Source organism: Syngnathus leptorhynchus, chromosome 13 (assembly GCF_054491065.1).
Source record: "Syngnathus leptorhynchus isolate UIUO chromosome 13, UIUO_Slep, whole genome shotgun sequence".
Lineage (NCBI taxonomy): Eukaryota > Metazoa > Chordata > Actinopteri > Syngnathiformes > Syngnathidae > Syngnathus > Syngnathus leptorhynchus.
Window position 1 is genome coordinate 5,700,311 of NC_141207.1, and position 15,085 is coordinate 5,715,395.

General features: G+C 40.7%; 3 protein-coding genes, 1 long non-coding RNA gene and 1 other non-coding gene across 9 annotated transcripts; 2 read left to right on the top strand and 3 right to left on the bottom strand.

The window, feature by feature from the left end:
* Positions 1-1,390: 1,390 nt before the first annotated feature.
* Positions 1,391-6,626, bottom strand: LOC147047111 (serine/threonine-protein kinase NIM1). Its single transcript, XM_085927907.1, has 5 exons — positions 5,610-6,626; positions 5,215-5,357; positions 4,037-4,372; positions 3,587-3,858; positions 1,391-3,194 (listed from the first exon to the last, which is right to left on the bottom strand). Exons 2-5 carry the CDS (start codon positions 5,234-5,236, stop codon positions 2,442-2,444), a joined length of 1,383 nt encoding a protein of 460 aa, XP_085784033.1. The 5' UTR covers positions 5,237-5,357; positions 5,610-6,626; the 3' UTR covers positions 1,391-2,441.
* Positions 5,719-7,579, top strand: pole4 (polymerase (DNA-directed), epsilon 4, accessory subunit). Its single transcript, XM_085927911.1, has 4 exons — positions 5,719-6,132; positions 6,922-7,006; positions 7,187-7,228; positions 7,310-7,579. The coding sequence occupies exons 1-4, from the start codon at positions 5,881-5,883 to the stop codon at positions 7,321-7,323; spliced, it is 393 nt and encodes a 130-aa protein (XP_085784037.1). The 5' UTR covers positions 5,719-5,880; the 3' UTR covers positions 7,324-7,579.
* Positions 7,580-8,808: 1,229 nt separating this feature from the next.
* Positions 8,809-8,880, bottom strand: trnap-ugg (transfer RNA proline (anticodon UGG)). The gene has a single exon. It is a non-coding gene; the product is annotated as a tRNA-Pro (tRNA).
* On the bottom strand, positions 8,880-14,952 carry LOC147047114 (uncharacterized). Of its 4 annotated transcripts, XR_015068041.1 has the most exons (5): positions 14,803-14,952; positions 13,722-13,789; positions 13,422-13,489; positions 11,430-11,551; positions 8,880-10,046 (listed from the first exon to the last, which is right to left on the bottom strand). It is a non-coding gene; the product is annotated as an uncharacterized LOC147047114 (long non-coding RNA). The 4 variants fall into 4 exon arrangements; XR_015068038.1 differs by lacking the exon at positions 11,430-11,551; XR_015068039.1 differs by lacking the exon at positions 8,880-10,046 and having other exon boundaries at positions 11,121-11,551.
* Positions 11,438-14,393, top strand: ccl44 (chemokine (C-C motif) ligand 44). Of its 2 annotated transcripts, none has more exons than XM_085929004.1 (5): positions 11,438-11,560; positions 12,472-12,601; positions 13,010-13,157; positions 13,300-13,374; positions 13,461-14,393. In XM_085929004.1, exons 1-4 carry the CDS (start codon positions 11,497-11,499, stop codon positions 13,336-13,338), a joined length of 381 nt encoding a protein of 126 aa, XP_085785130.1. In that variant the 5' UTR covers positions 11,438-11,496; the 3' UTR covers positions 13,339-13,374; positions 13,461-14,393. The 2 variants fall into 2 exon arrangements, with proteins under 2 accessions (XP_085785130.1, XP_085785131.1); XM_085929005.1 differs by having other exon boundaries at positions 13,300-13,370.
* Positions 14,953-15,085: the final 133 nt, after the last annotated feature.

A 15,085-nucleotide genomic window follows, 5' to 3' on the forward strand; every position in this document is an offset into this window, starting at 1 on the left:
CAGTCGTAAAGATATCATCAAAAAGACAGCCTCTTATGATTCACATCAGCGATTATGTGGGAAAGAGAAACCAAAAGTGGCCTCAGATGCCCTCCAGCTGTTATTTGACAAGTGAAAGTTTCCACAATATGACTCCTTTGAAATATGTGCGCTCGGATGGGCACAATCGGAGCTCTGACAATTGTGCAGTATTCGGAGATGATTATCACAAGACCTGTTAAATCTTGCCGTAATCGTGTTCAATTCATTGACATTGATCTCACTAGAAAAATACTTGGCTCATGTCGCACACACAAAAGTAGCTTGGAGCATCTTAAAGATGTGCCAAACTAAACACGCAACATCTAATATGCGCACATGGGATGGAGGAAGAATTGGTTGTGTGTTCTCACACATGGATTATGGATATTGTCCATAAATGACAACGGTACTGACTGATGCTAACAGCTCGGTTTTTGGGAAGTGAAAGAATTTCTTGGTCGTCCACAGATGACAAATATTAACAGATGACGACTTTCACATTTTTCCAGTGAAAATGTTGGACTCATTTTCTCATTCAACGTTGAATTCCAACTTTTGAGTGATGGCGTGTGAGAAAATTGGCCATTTTGGATTTCCAGGAAATAATAATAATTCACCAAAGTCTTCAATGAACCTTTGAACATCTCATTGTAAATAGTTAACCATAGCAATGCGCAGGGGGAAGCAGATCATTGCTTATATTTGAGTTTCGTTAACATTACTTTGTAGCCGATAAATTGTCATAGCACAAGAGGAAACGATAACAAGGACTTTCACCGATTGAGTATTGAGCAAGATTCATATGTAAACAATAAGCCGGGACAGGTCTGCTCACACACACATTCCTCTGGGAGCAGGGCGGACGAGAGGGATTTGCACCCCCCGCCCCAAAAAAAGAAGAAAGAGTGCAAAAAGCTTATCGTGATTATTCCTGATCAGAGATTGTGAGGTAACGGGAAAAGGCTGCCAAGGAAAGCAGGCGTTGAAAGATTAACATGAAATAAATTGGACACACTAAGAGGCTGAAGAATTCAAATCTGAAGGTTTTTGTAATTTGAATTTGAGAGCTTGAACTTCCCACATGATGCTTGAAGTCAGGTCTTAAAAGCTCCATTGTACACTGCAATGAAGAGAACGATAGGAGCAAGTCGCCTTAAAAAAAGAAAAAAAAAAGATGAGCATACTTCATTTCAATTTTCTCACACGCCATTCAAGAGTTCATATTTGACCAATCACAAAATACTGTATGCAAAATTAGGTTTACCTTATAATACTCAGTTTAGATTGATACTGTCAAAGTTAGTAAAAAAAATAATAATAATAAAAGGAAAAAAAAACACAATATATTTTATTTCCTCAAATAGTGGCCACCCATTCATAAATTTCTGAACGCCATTAATTGCAATATGCTCTTTGTTTGCCTCAAGAAAATAGAGGCATACATATTTAGAGTAATCAAAATATAATATAAATAATAGCTATCTGTATGATACACAACAAATGCTGCTTCAACCAGAATATCAATGTTAAATGGAAATTAAAATATATAATATACTGGGTATATGAATAGAATTTCAGTCTCAGCTGAAGTGAGCATGTTCCCAGTAGCCCAAACTCAGACCTCCTAGCTGGGATTAACTATGGCCTCGGATTAACCGCGGATTCATCACGCGCCTAAAAAGGATTGGAAGATACGGATAGCAGCGCGGTGATTGATGAATGCTTCGCATCACAACGCTAAATACCGAGTAATGCTGGCGCAGCGAGTCACAGCTCATTACTTAGGAGAAATGTCTGAGATAAAAAAAACTCTCTGAAGCTCCTACTCATCTGCCATCACCAGTTCAGTGTTGTACAACTTGAAATTAAACATCAAGCAAACATTGAGTTTCTTCAATAAAGTGAACAAGTCGAGCGGTACCTTGACTCAAATCAAAATTCTACATTGAAATGAATAGAAATGCCATTAATCCGTTTCAGCTTCCTGAAAAAAACACCCTCCAATATTACATTTCTGGTTTTTATTCCAAAACTAGTGTAACAAAGATCAAGATAAACCATGACTACAATGTGACATAACAAAAATGAGTTTGACACCACCGCTATAGTACACAGTACATTTTGTGCTTTGCCGAGTCGACTGCAAACCTCGCTTGTATTTTTTAATAATTTCAAGATTCTATCATCATCCGTTCAGCTCTTAACATTCGGTCGACATGGTTATAAAAAAGAAATTTGGCAAATGATGGCCGCACTACGAGAACTGATGATGGCCTGAGTTTGTGACGCTCACTGTTTGTTATCTAATGGGGGAGTGTCTCACTGGTAATTCGGATTTTGGCTCCAAGTTGAAAAAAATGATTAAAGTTTCTTTGTTCCTTAAAAATGTGTGGCTCCTGTATCGTCAAGGTACCACTTCATTAGAGTATAATACAGACTTCTGATGGGTTACGTTTGTCCATTGACGCGACGCACCACCGTGCCTGACTATTATACTCGTCGGGGTGAATCCCCGCATAACCGACGGCCTCCACGGACCTTCTCTTCTGGACCCGGTGGAGGAGGATGCGGTAGGTTCCGGTAAGCGGGCTCTTTGAGTCCAAGCAGGGATTGTTTTTCAAGTGAACGGCTACAATGCCCAAGTCTGACAGCAGAGTCTTCACTTCCTTCTCTTCCACGCACAGAGCATCGGTGGCCTGAGCCAAGTGCGCCGGGACTAAAGGCAGGGGCACAAACGGGTCCGGGTAATGGATCCCCTTCAACCAAGCGCCGTCCGAAACTTGGGCGAGTGATGAGCGGTCCACCGGTACGGGCCGTAACAAGCCCTTGATGACGAGCTGGCACTCATCGGGCACATACGTGGGGATGCTGTAGGCCCCTTGGAGAATGCAACGCTTCAGTCTGCTCAAATTGTCCCCGTAGAAAGGCAACGTGGCGGTCACCATGAAGTACAGAACGATACCTAAAGCCCAGATGTCCGAATAGCGGCCCATGTATCCTTTTTCGCGAAAGAGTTCGGGCGCGGCGTACGGCGGCGAGCCGCAGAAGTTGGTGAGCAGATCGTTGGGCGCGCTCTCTTTGCTGAAACCAAAGTCACCCACCTTGATGCAGTAGCTGGTGGTGTAGAAGATGTTCTCAGCTTTCAGGTCCCTGTGGATGATGTTGTTCTCATGCTGGAACGTCACACAGGAACACGTCAGTGTTTTCACTCGATCGCATTCACTTTCGCACTTTTCTTAGCAGTGTTTTTGACATTGTCAATCTTTGTTCTGTTTCGTTATCCTTGCAAAGTATCTTCTACTAAATCCGTGACGCTTCTAAATGAGGTTAGCATAGCTTGCAGCCTTTGTCTCTTATGAACACATTTCTGAGCAGTGATTATGTGTATGACAAATAAATAAGCCACAGATGCTTATTGTCTGTTTTAATTATTATCAATAATTATGAGTAAAATAAAGGAGACTTGACTTTTAAGAAAGTTCTTATTGAACACACAAATGGTTTGCTTTGCCAATTGCGTGCGAGTGTCTGGTGCCTCAAGTGTCAGATAGTGACTAATGCTCACCATGTGTTTCACAGCAGAGACCACTTGGGCAAAAATCAGCTTCGACTCCAGGTCGCTGAGCTTCCCCCTGGTGGTGACGCGAGAGAACAGGTCGCCGCCGCTGCCGTACTCCATCACCAGATACATCTTTCTGCTCGTTTCCATCACCTCGTAGAGACGCACCACGTTGGGGTGGCACAGCTTTTCCATGCAGTGGATCTCTGAAGAGATGAAAGGATGGGGACCTTTATCCACCTTGTTTTGCTTTTCCATGATCTTGACAGCCACCCTCTCTGGAAAAAGCACAAGAGAGAAAATGTAGGTCTTTTCTTTCACAATTTAAAATACTTTCCATGAGTCAATACCCTCTGTACAAGCAATTGAAAAATACATTTTCAATCTGAAAGTTGAACGCAACATAGAGGCACAAACTGTTTGGGAGTATAAATAAAGGAGATAAAAGAAACAGACCTTTGGTCAAAGCATGGATGCCAAGTCTGACTGATGAAAAGTTGCCCTGGCCAATCTCCCCCCGCAGCTCGTAGAATCCAACCCTGCGGCCGAGGATGAGCTCGTTGACCATCCTCTCATTGTGGGCCATGTCGTAGACCACCCTCTCGAAGGGCGTCAGGCGTATCCTCTCGGCCTCGCTCAGCTGCGGGGGGGAACCTCTTGCGGCATCGGCGGCAGAAGCATCAGCGGAGGCTGTCGTGGTCGACGTCGTGCGTGTCTTCTCCATTTTAGAGGAGGACTCATCTTTGGGTTTTTTAATTGCGTTCGGCTTGGGCCACAGCTTAGTTTTGATGGCTTTTGGAGAGAGGACACAGCAGGGAGACGTTTTGAAAACATATACTGCTATTTTTGTACAAAATTCAACCAAAGGTTTGTTAGAACAGGCACCAAGCTTATGCAGCAATCAGTGTGTCCAGTATGACTGTGGGTTAAAATTAGTCTGTAGTACAGTCAGTCCTCAAAATGGCAAGGATTTACTATTTTAGATGCAGCATTAGTGTGTCTCTTCTAATTCCGGAAGCCTGTAGGGACTGGAAGTCAGGTCACAATAGAATTGTTAGTCTTTTTTTCCATTTGTTGCATTTTGTACAGTATATAATTATAATATGTTACTCAAGTCTGTGTTGTTTAAAAAGAGCAATGACCTCTGGTCGACCAATGTGGGAAAATCCAAAGTGAAAGCTAATATTTACATTTCCTACAGACAGTAGTCCTGACATTGTTGATGCAATTAAATTTTTGTACATCTTTTTCAACAGTATAGAACTAAAATTTGTTAACACTGCCAACAAATTGTCATTTCTCACGATATTGTCTTATTTTTGCCAAAGATAATGACGATAGCAGATTTGTGGTAACTAATACATTGCAAGAAATCTATTTTCAATATATAACAAAAATAGATGATTACAACAACTTTAAATCAAGTGTTTGTATCATATTTCTATATTTTCAAACAGAACGTCAGTAAGGACATACTAAATGTTTTTTTCTCTGCACAATTTTATTTCAAAGGCGCCCTCTTGTGGATCTTTTAGGTATTGAACCAAAAGCAAATCAACCTAACAATGGAAATACTTCAAGAGTAAATATTGGCGTGAAACTACAAACTATATATTACCCAGAATTGAATGTACCTGCATGCTGCGAATTCTTCATGCTGTCCCTCAGGCTGCAAACACCTGACTGTGACTGGACATGGTGAATGCAGCTTCATTCGATGAGCCTCAATCCTATTAACGCAGTGTATTAGGGAACTGCCCATTGGCTCTGGCAGCAGCTGCAAGTATGAAAATGCTGCATCATCAGTTTTGGAGCGTTATTGATTTAATTTGAACTAGAAAGCTGATGGTTCATAACAGGTTTTTGCAACCCACATATTTATTGTACTTCATGATTCAACAGTTATAAATCAAAGAAAGGTATTATAACATTAAGTTCAGTGAAAATATTAAACAAATGCCTAAAAATATGTACCCTTTGTGACATTATGTAAATTAAATACATTACCATTCAGCATGTATCTACTTACCTTTCAACCTTTCTTCTGATGTCCAATTCTAACCAATAGTAAAGCTCTGGTTTCCAATTTAGCCAATCGTTGAAAACTATTGTGTTGGCGGGAGAGGAAAAGGCGGGACATACGCGAAACATCCTAACCAATCAGCGCGCTTGAAGCTCAGCGAAGGCGGAAGCACATGCTGGTGCGCCTCTTCTGTTGTCACCAGTGACATGTCGCGGCAAAAGCACAGTTTTGCCTTTGTTTACAGTCCAATTTAACAACAGTCGTAGAAAAAGAGAAAATGGCAGCCACTGTGGCGGTACCCGTCACCCATGCAGACCACGAGGCCGACCATTGCACGAGCGAGGAAGACAGCCGTGCGGCCGAGGCACCAGAGGAGGGCGTTCAGCAGCAGGCGACGGGCCCCGCGGCCGCCGTGGGCCACAACCGGCTGTCCAAGCTACCCCTGACCCGCATCAAGGCCTTGATGAAGACCGACCCAGACGTGTCCCTCGCCAGCCAGGAGTCTGTGTTTATCATCGCTAAAGCCACGGTATTAAACTCCAAACAAAAAAGATCGATCAAGCATTACTATTCCTTGTGGTTGTCGTGGAGATTCAGTCTCGCGATATTAAGATGTTGCGGCGTGAATTAACGTGATTTCCTAGGACGATCTAGTTTTACACTTAAATACACAATTCGTCCATTAGTTGGTAGAAGGGAGCAAATGCATGTTATATAGGTGCCAACCGAAAGAGGAGTACTTAATTCCAATGGAAAAATAAGTGCAAATTAGTAGACATCATTTCTGTTGACCATGGAGAATTATACTATTTTATTAAGCGAAAGCGCCCTCTGCTGGCAGATGAATGTCTGTACTATTAGCGATACAACATATGTGGTGAAAGATTTTTATCAAGAAAAAATAATTTAAGTTATTTTACAAGTGCGCAAACAAACTTGAATTTAATTTATAAAAATTGAAATGAATGGACAATGATAACTTGATGTTAGTTTAAAAATGATACAGTAAAAGCATTAAAAATATAAAACATTGGTCAAGTGAAACAAATTTCGATGATAATAGAGCACTACAGCCAACTTTGCTTTTTTTTTCATTAAAAAATATTTCACTAGATTAATCATGTTAAGTATCTACTCATTTCCCAAAGGAATTTCACATTTTCCTATCACACATGAATATTTATGATCTCTCACAGCAAACAATCTGAGTAGTTCTAATTAATGAATAGACCAACTATATAATTTTATAAACAACCACTGTACTGAAAATGCAAGTGTTTTTTTTCTCTGGCTTTTGACTCAATTGTTTGTCCCACAGGAATTGTTTGTTGAGATGATCGCAAAGGACGCAATGGTATATGCACAGCAGGGCAAGAGAAAGACATTGCAAAGAAAAGACCTAGGTAAGTGCACAAAAAAATAACCGATCAGTCAAAAATATTAGGTACACTTGCGAGATCAAACAAGATCCAATTTAAGAATTCTCCCTGTTGTTCAATGAAAACGGAATTTTATTAGTTCTTAAAAGGCCAAACATTTGGTAAAATGTGGATATTTTGTGTACCTGATTTTCTCTTCTGCAGACAACGCAATTGAGGCCATTGATGAATTTGCATTTTTGGAAGGTGAGCCCCCTCCCATACCAATTCAAGACAATGTGATTTAATTCTCTTCGATTATTAATTACTTTTCTGTTTTCGTTACAGGCGCGCTAGATTGAATGGTACTTCAAGAGATGAAAACACCAAATCCAAACCATCCAATAAACCTTTTTTTCTTTTTTTTTTTTATGGACGTGATACAAATCTCTGCTATGTTTTTTTCAGAATTTTGATATTTATGTCTGGTTTTCTACAAAGTGTTTATGATGCAGAGATGTCATTCTGTACATTTGTCTGGCCATTACAGGTGTACATTAGTTTGTAGATATTGATGAAATGTTGCTATCCTGTGAAATAAATGAAAGTTCCAGACTACTTTTTTTCTATTAGTGAGTTATTGCATTGTTACTATGTTTTTATGGATGATAATTGCATAATAGCTAGTAATTTTTTATAATACTAATTACAACATAGTATCACCGATGTGGCACTTTTTTTCTAATGTAGTACTTAAAAAATGTGAATTACTGATTATTTGAAATGTATTTACCGAATGTAAACACCACTGGTGGTCACATTATGGACTCAATAGTTGAGATGTTTACCATCAACCCCAGGTGAGCATTTTTTTCTTCTTCACTTAAGTGATCGCTGTCCAAGGTGCTGATCGTATGTTTTTGCATCTTTTTGAGAGTTGTGCTTGTATTTAAAATGTAAACACAAAAGAGTATAATTTGTTTCCGTTTTAAAGGCAATCATATTTAGATTTTAGGATCGGGTCAAAAATACAAACAGTAACACAAGGCCACAGGACTGTTTCAACAAGCGTCCCTTATTATGAACAATTTAGGTCACTTTGTCATTTTGGGATTTTTTGGGTTTCCAATGGAAAAACAAATAATACACAGATTTAAAAGTGGTACAATTCGGGCTTGTTGTGTGACACTGAGGAAAAACCTCACAAGATTCAAGTTTGTGTTAGGAATGTTTGAGGATCTCCCCCTGTGTGTTGTTCTTGCTGACCGCATTCGTTCACACTCGAGGCACAGTCAAGTTGTTACACTCCGAATTTTCCAAATAAATGTCGGAGTGTATTTAAGCTGATTTTCTGGGTTTAGTGTTTCGGCCGTCGATGAAACAGAACCGTGAGGATCACAGATGTTTGGTTCCAAGGGTGCACCAGTCAACTCCCTACAGAGGAATGTCTTACTGACACACACAAAAAAAACAATCTCATGTTGAAGTACTGGACATTGTTTTAGTTCCACAATCCATATAGAAATTCCATTAAGGGTGAGATGAAAAGCCTCTCAATAAATGAAGATTTGACTAGTTGGCCAAGACCAATGAGCCTCACAAGGTGTTAATAAAGGGAAACTGTGTCACTCAATTAACAAAGACCATTTACTTAGTATTCCAAACAGGTTAACTATTTCAAAGAGGTACTGTGCAGATTAATTGACTGATCTCTTCAGTAATTGAAAGCCAAAGTGGGATTCTAATAAACCCCAACAAACAATATGGTAACTTTATTAATATATACCTGCTGACCACAAGTTGAAATCGCAAGTATGGATCAGTTAACCCCAAGTTAAGTTAACCTAGGGCTTGTCCGGGATTTGAACCCGGGACCTCTCGCACCCAAAGCGAGAATCATACCACTAGACCAACAAGCCACTTGCAACCTAAAGATGCTAATACCAGTACCAGTATGAATCTACAAACAATGCATTTGGAGACCCATTATAAATCCTGACACGTGTGCCATTCTCGGATATGCCGTTTACAATGGGTCTCGAAGCATTATGTTGCATTGTTTAAACAGCACGAGTTATTTGAGGTTAAACACTAATGTGCAACTATGGCACCTCTCGCTCAACATGAACCGCAGAGACCAATCCGAGGCAAGAAAACACACCCATTAGGAACAAGAATGCTGCTTCTTGTCGGATCCAAATAATTCCCAGAATGTGGAATTTATTTGTGTTCAATTTCACATAACTTGTTCTCTGAATCACGCACCTCTTTGTTTGCTTCATAGCAAAGATTAGATCAGCTATTTGCCCTTGTGCATTTTATCCCTCGGAAATCCCTTCCAGGTACAGCGAGATCTCTTAGGCACCACGAGAGCTGTGATTTGAGCCCTACAACCACTCCAGGAGGCAGCCCCCCCCCCTTCTAAGAGGAACACATTAGCGTCTCGCTGTAACTTTTATTTTTGATTGCCCGCATTTTTGCGAGTCTGCACACCTTGACAGGAGATATTTTAATCGCTGCAGAGCTATGTAGAAAATGTCTCTGGCTCACAAGCAGACCTGTGTTCATGTGGAAGGTATGTTTTCGCAGCTGAGATTCCAACCTGATTTCTTGGGTCAAATTCTTGAACCCCCGTCCCCAACGCGTGCCCACATACACACGCATGCATGGACACACATGCACGGACATACTTGTACTCCATCCTCGCCTCTTCGGTGCTCCGACTGCATACTTTCACTTCCACGACTCAAATAAGAATGCCCCCCCCCCCCACTCGCCCCGAGGAGGATGTACGTTGCCTTGTTCTCTGAATAGTTCCTCGGTTTGCCCGGGGAGCAAACATGTTTAATTTGTGAATGGTGATTCCTTGTGTCCGCCAATAACCATCTGCACTTCCACAATGCTCTCATTAAACATGCCATATGGGTGCTTACAAATAATGCAAGGAAATATTTGAAGTTGAAGCCCATTCTTACCAGTGCAAAAGAGAAAATTATGAAATACCTTACCTTAACTCTGATGGCACTTGACATACCTTGATATATTTAGTTTTCTTTGTCGATGCTACTTCTTTTGGAATAAGTACCTGCAAAAAAAAACAAAGAAAAAACTGAATTAATATCATGTCTCACACATTTTGTGCCGTTTTGTGAAACATTTCCTAAAGAAAAATCGGAATTTACGGCCCTTTTGGGGTGACTTTAAGTTCCACTGCATTTAGTGTGCCAATTTGGATCAACAAAGACCATTAACACAAAATAAATTTGTTTGGTTTGATTCCAAATCATCATATGCTGATATTGTTTTGAAGCACAGACGGGTTGTTGATTCCAGCGTATTCTTGCCGTGCGTCGCTAGACCGAGGGTGAGGTCGAAAAGACATTTTCCAAACATGTGAATCATTCAACTGGCGAAATGTAAGATAATTACACGGTGACACTAGCGTATGAGTCAAATCTTTCAAAAGAGACATAAAACAAAAGCTGGGAATACCCGTACGCTTGCTGCCAAGACTCTTTGTTTGTTTTCATTTCCTCTTGCCAGAAAAATCTCAGTGCACAACTGAATCCTGGATGCGCTTAAATAACATCCACAGTGGGTGATAAAATGCATCTTGCGCTTACATTGATAAAGGTTCACAATAAGATGAAACAAACTAAAAAAAAGACGAGGATATCCAAAAGATGACCTTTTACGTCAAAAACACTCATATTTCGAATTTTAACACAAATTCGTGGAAACGACACGAATAAAGGAATTATTTGTGGATCGGCTCATGACAAAAAGAGCATTGAGACACAAATGGCCGAAATGAGTTTCTTCTACAGGGTGCATTGATTCTGTCCAGCTTTAGTTGTGTCCATAAAAGGCAAAAGCATTTTTTTAAACACTGCAAAAAAGCTTAAAGAGCAGAAGCTGCAAGTGTCCCTGAAATTCAAGCCAAACTTGCACTCAGCTGTGATACGGTTCCACATTTCTGGTTTGAATGGCATGTTGTGCACATTTCTCATCCAACACATCAGAAATTCTTGGAGCGAGCGTGCTTCTAAGTATAGTTTGAGCGAGCCCACAGTAAACACAGTTTTCCAGAAATCCTGATCCTGACAGAGTTGACTTGGATACACCTGCTGTCCAATGAGATTTTACAGCCAAGGTAAACAGAGTCTTATCTTGTAAATGATTTTAAAATCCAAAGAACTGTCACATAAGAAAAAAAAAGCCTATAAGGCACTTTAGGCAAGAGACAGCGAAAGAATGTGGAGTGATTTTTAATCTTCTGATAAGACACACACATGAGGAGGCGGGTGAGGAGTGTTGAGTGGAGTGTGACAATATGGCAAGATGAAACTGGACAATCAGATGGAGGGAGGGAAAGATAGTGAGATAAAAAAAAAAAAAAAAAAGAGGTGGTGGAAGTGAGTGAGTGAGAGATGGGCAGGGAGGTATAAAAAGAGGGAGGGAGTCATACAAGAGAGGCAGCAGCCATAGAGGGAGAGGTGAGCGACGAGATCATCCTCCTTTCTGCCGGCCTCATCATGTTCATGCTGCAGATGTTGACTGTTATCTCCCTGACTGTTCTCCTCCTGGCATCTGTGCAAGGTAAGACACGGCGAGTGTGAGGATTCCGCATGAATCGCACGCAGCCCTCAGGTGGCCGAAAAAAGCGATGGCGAATCTGGAAAAAGGAAGGGGGGGGGGCGTGGGGGAGTGAGAGCAGCGAAGCAGGAGGTGCGGCGATGGATGTAAACAAGAGGGGCTCGCGCGAAGGGCTCGCAGGAGGGGAAAACGGCCCGAGCGACGGTGTCGTCTCGTAACCCCCGTCGCTTCGGCGTGTTCCTGGAAGCCAAGTGACGAGCGCCTGAGCTCTGGATTCCAAGTGTGGCGTAACCAGGCAGCGCTGTCCTATTTTGCGCCCAGAGCTTCCATCATAACACATGCGCGCAGAAACAGTCACACAGAGGACAGCACAGCGGGATAAGCAATTGTGTTTCAAAGCGTGTCCATATGTGTAGGCGACAACGTGCGCTTCACACTCTGCTTGCACAAAATACATCATTCGTCACCTAGCAGAAGTAGCCGCAAATACTTCACGGCGCTGAGTTCTTCCTCCTGGATTTAGAGTCGATACCACAATCAGGTACGTTTGAGACTTGACAATTTCACAAGGAAAAAAAGTTCATGGAACTTCATATGATTCATTGTATTAAGTGGATGTTGGACTGTTAGAGATAAGTATATCGGTCGAGCTCCCACGCTAACTGCAAGCGGGCAAATATACAGACAAAGAGCCAAAAAAAAAAAAACATGCTGACAGGATGGATATTTCTAGCTAAAGTCAACATTTAATAAGCAAATGGCGGACTTTCACTTATCAACACGATTTAGAGCACCAAATCGAATGTGTAGTGTCTAATAAATATATTTTGAATTTTTGATGATATCCATTGAAACGTCACAATGACACACAAAATATGACCAATTAATTTGGAATCTTTTTTTTTTTTTGCCAGGTAAAGGTGTGCAGATGCAACGGGATGTCCAATGCTGCATGTTGTATTCTCACGGCAAGGTGCGCACCAAGGACGTGCTGCGGTTTGAGGTGCAGACCGAGGGACCGGATTGCAGTATACAAGCCATCATGCAAGTATTCCAACTATCCACTCCTGGAGCTATTGAGCACAGGCGTGGAAAATATGAGAGCCGCGGTCATCGTTCCAGGTCGTGATGTTGTGGCGAGCCCCGGGGCCCGTAATTGCCCAGAAAAGTCAGAGAGAAAATATGTGGCAATGACAAGACATCTGTAAATAGAACAGAGTCTGGCCACAGTCAGCAACGCTGAGAACAATATTGTGTGAAATGAGGGAGGGGGGGGGATGTAACCTTACATGGAATTCTTCAAGTTCTACAAATTCCTTTTGGTTTTATTAACTGTATCAGATTCAGGCTTTCATGAAATGAACCTTGAAACAGAGCTTGTATGTATTTTCTACGATGTTGCCGACAAACAGTTACAATAAGTATGTTGTTGTTTTTTTCTTTTTGGGGCAGCCTTTACACCAAAAAAGCGGTGAAATGTGCCGATCCCAGGGATCGTAAAGTGAAAAGGTTGCTGCGGAAGCTCCTCCAGAGACAGCGGACCAAAGCCCATCGAACAATGTGGCTCCTTCCTCACGACAACTTGCCTGTCATGACAGAGGTCAGACATGACACAGACGTGCCACTGTCCTCCTTTTTCACTTGGCTGGAGCAGCATGTATATAAAGCTTGCTCAAAGTTTGGATCACAACACAAAATATTCTCAATTATAATGTTTTTTTGTTTGTTTTTTTAACTATCAGGAGAAGAAACACAACTGGGCCATCCTCAATACGGAGTGAGAAGCATCCAATATGAAGGGAAATGAATAGTCGTAGGTATATTTCTATTTAATTTTTAGATGGTGAAAGTGTTTGTGTCTTACCATCAAGATTCGTACTGTTTTCTTTTCTCCTCCCTCCAGGCCAAGTAAACTGTCAGCAGCTCGTCATCCTACAGTAAAACAGCAGTTAGCTGACTCTCCAGTCGTCTTGTGTCTCTTGCTCTATATCACAACTATCTGTCTGCAGTGGACCAGACCTGGGCAGCAATATCTATTTAAATGGCTTTACATATTTAAAATATGAACTGTGTTTGACAGATTGCAAAAGTGAAGAGAAGGAGGAGGTGGAGGAGGATTGACTTGTAAGATATGCGTGATGGATTTAACTAAAATGGCTCTTACTGTTATTTGCCAGAGTCTGCCTCAAAAGAGTTTCCCCCTTTCCATCCATAACGTCTTTTGTGGCTGATCTGTAGAAACAAAAAAAAACAACAACATTGTGATTTGAAAAAAATGTATATGAGCAGTGGTTTTAATATCGTCCTGAAGCAAGATACTTATATGCTTGTTTGTGCTTTGTAAATGTTCACATTCACGTGTAACTGCTCTGAGTTCAGGTTTGATGGGTGCAGAACTTATAGGGGAGTATTTTTTTTTTCTTTTACTAAATTGACTTGCACCTTGTTTTTGTACAATCCAGGTTTCACGGTCCCTTTCAGACTTTGACCTCCCGTTTGTGACTGTTATACAACTGAAGTGGAGATGTGAAACCTACATAGAGTGAAAAGCAATCAGTCTGCTCTTTATACTGATTGTTAATACTAGCGTAACACTACGTACGGTCGGTGTTTCAATCTTGTATTCGAGTCACACACATATTACTACATAGTCCGTCATTAAACTATGCCAAAGTACTTTCTTCATGATTCCATTCACCCACCACATGACAAGGCTGTTCCAACTTTGAGGGCTCGATAGTGTGTGAAGCACACAATCATCGTATTGTAGAAGAATACACTGTATGTTGAAACACTATGTAAAGTGAAATATTTTATAAAAGAATCTGAAACAATCTGTCTTTTAGTGTTGTCTTATTGCAAACAAATTAAGGAAATATTTGTCATTTTCACAGGTTGTCTAACCACTTGAGCATTTGCCTAAACCAGACAGTAGTATGTTTATTTATTGTATATTTTTGTAAGTGTGTCCATAGATTTTACACTTATCCATGAGAATAGGTGAGCAATGAGCGTCTTTTGAGTGTTAGCATAGCATTGTTAGCAAGCAATGAGCGTTCGAAACATTTGTCACTGAGGCAGTATCATAAATATCTTCATAACATATTGTTTGTATGAAGCAAAGTTCAAGTGAACATTTGTGGGAAACCTTTTATACATACTTTAACGTATCATAGCATTTTAGCACGCGATTAGCCTTAGCACATAGCAATTAGTGGAACAGTTTAAATAAAGTGCACAAATACCTGTTAGGTGTGTCATCTTCAAGATGATGTTATCCCCCATTTTCAGAAAACGGTACAGTCTGCCTTCTATTTAAAAGGTGTGCAACTAGTTTGAAATTAAATGGTCTGTGTAACAACGATCTCAACAACGTTTGTGTTCAGTTCAAAATGGCAGACTTAGCAATTAAGAGATTAGCACTTGGCCATAAATCGAAAGAAGAAATGACCCTAATCCTCTTCCGTACCTGCTAGAACTCGAATAACTTATTAATTAAATTTTTTGAATCCATTTAATATATAAATA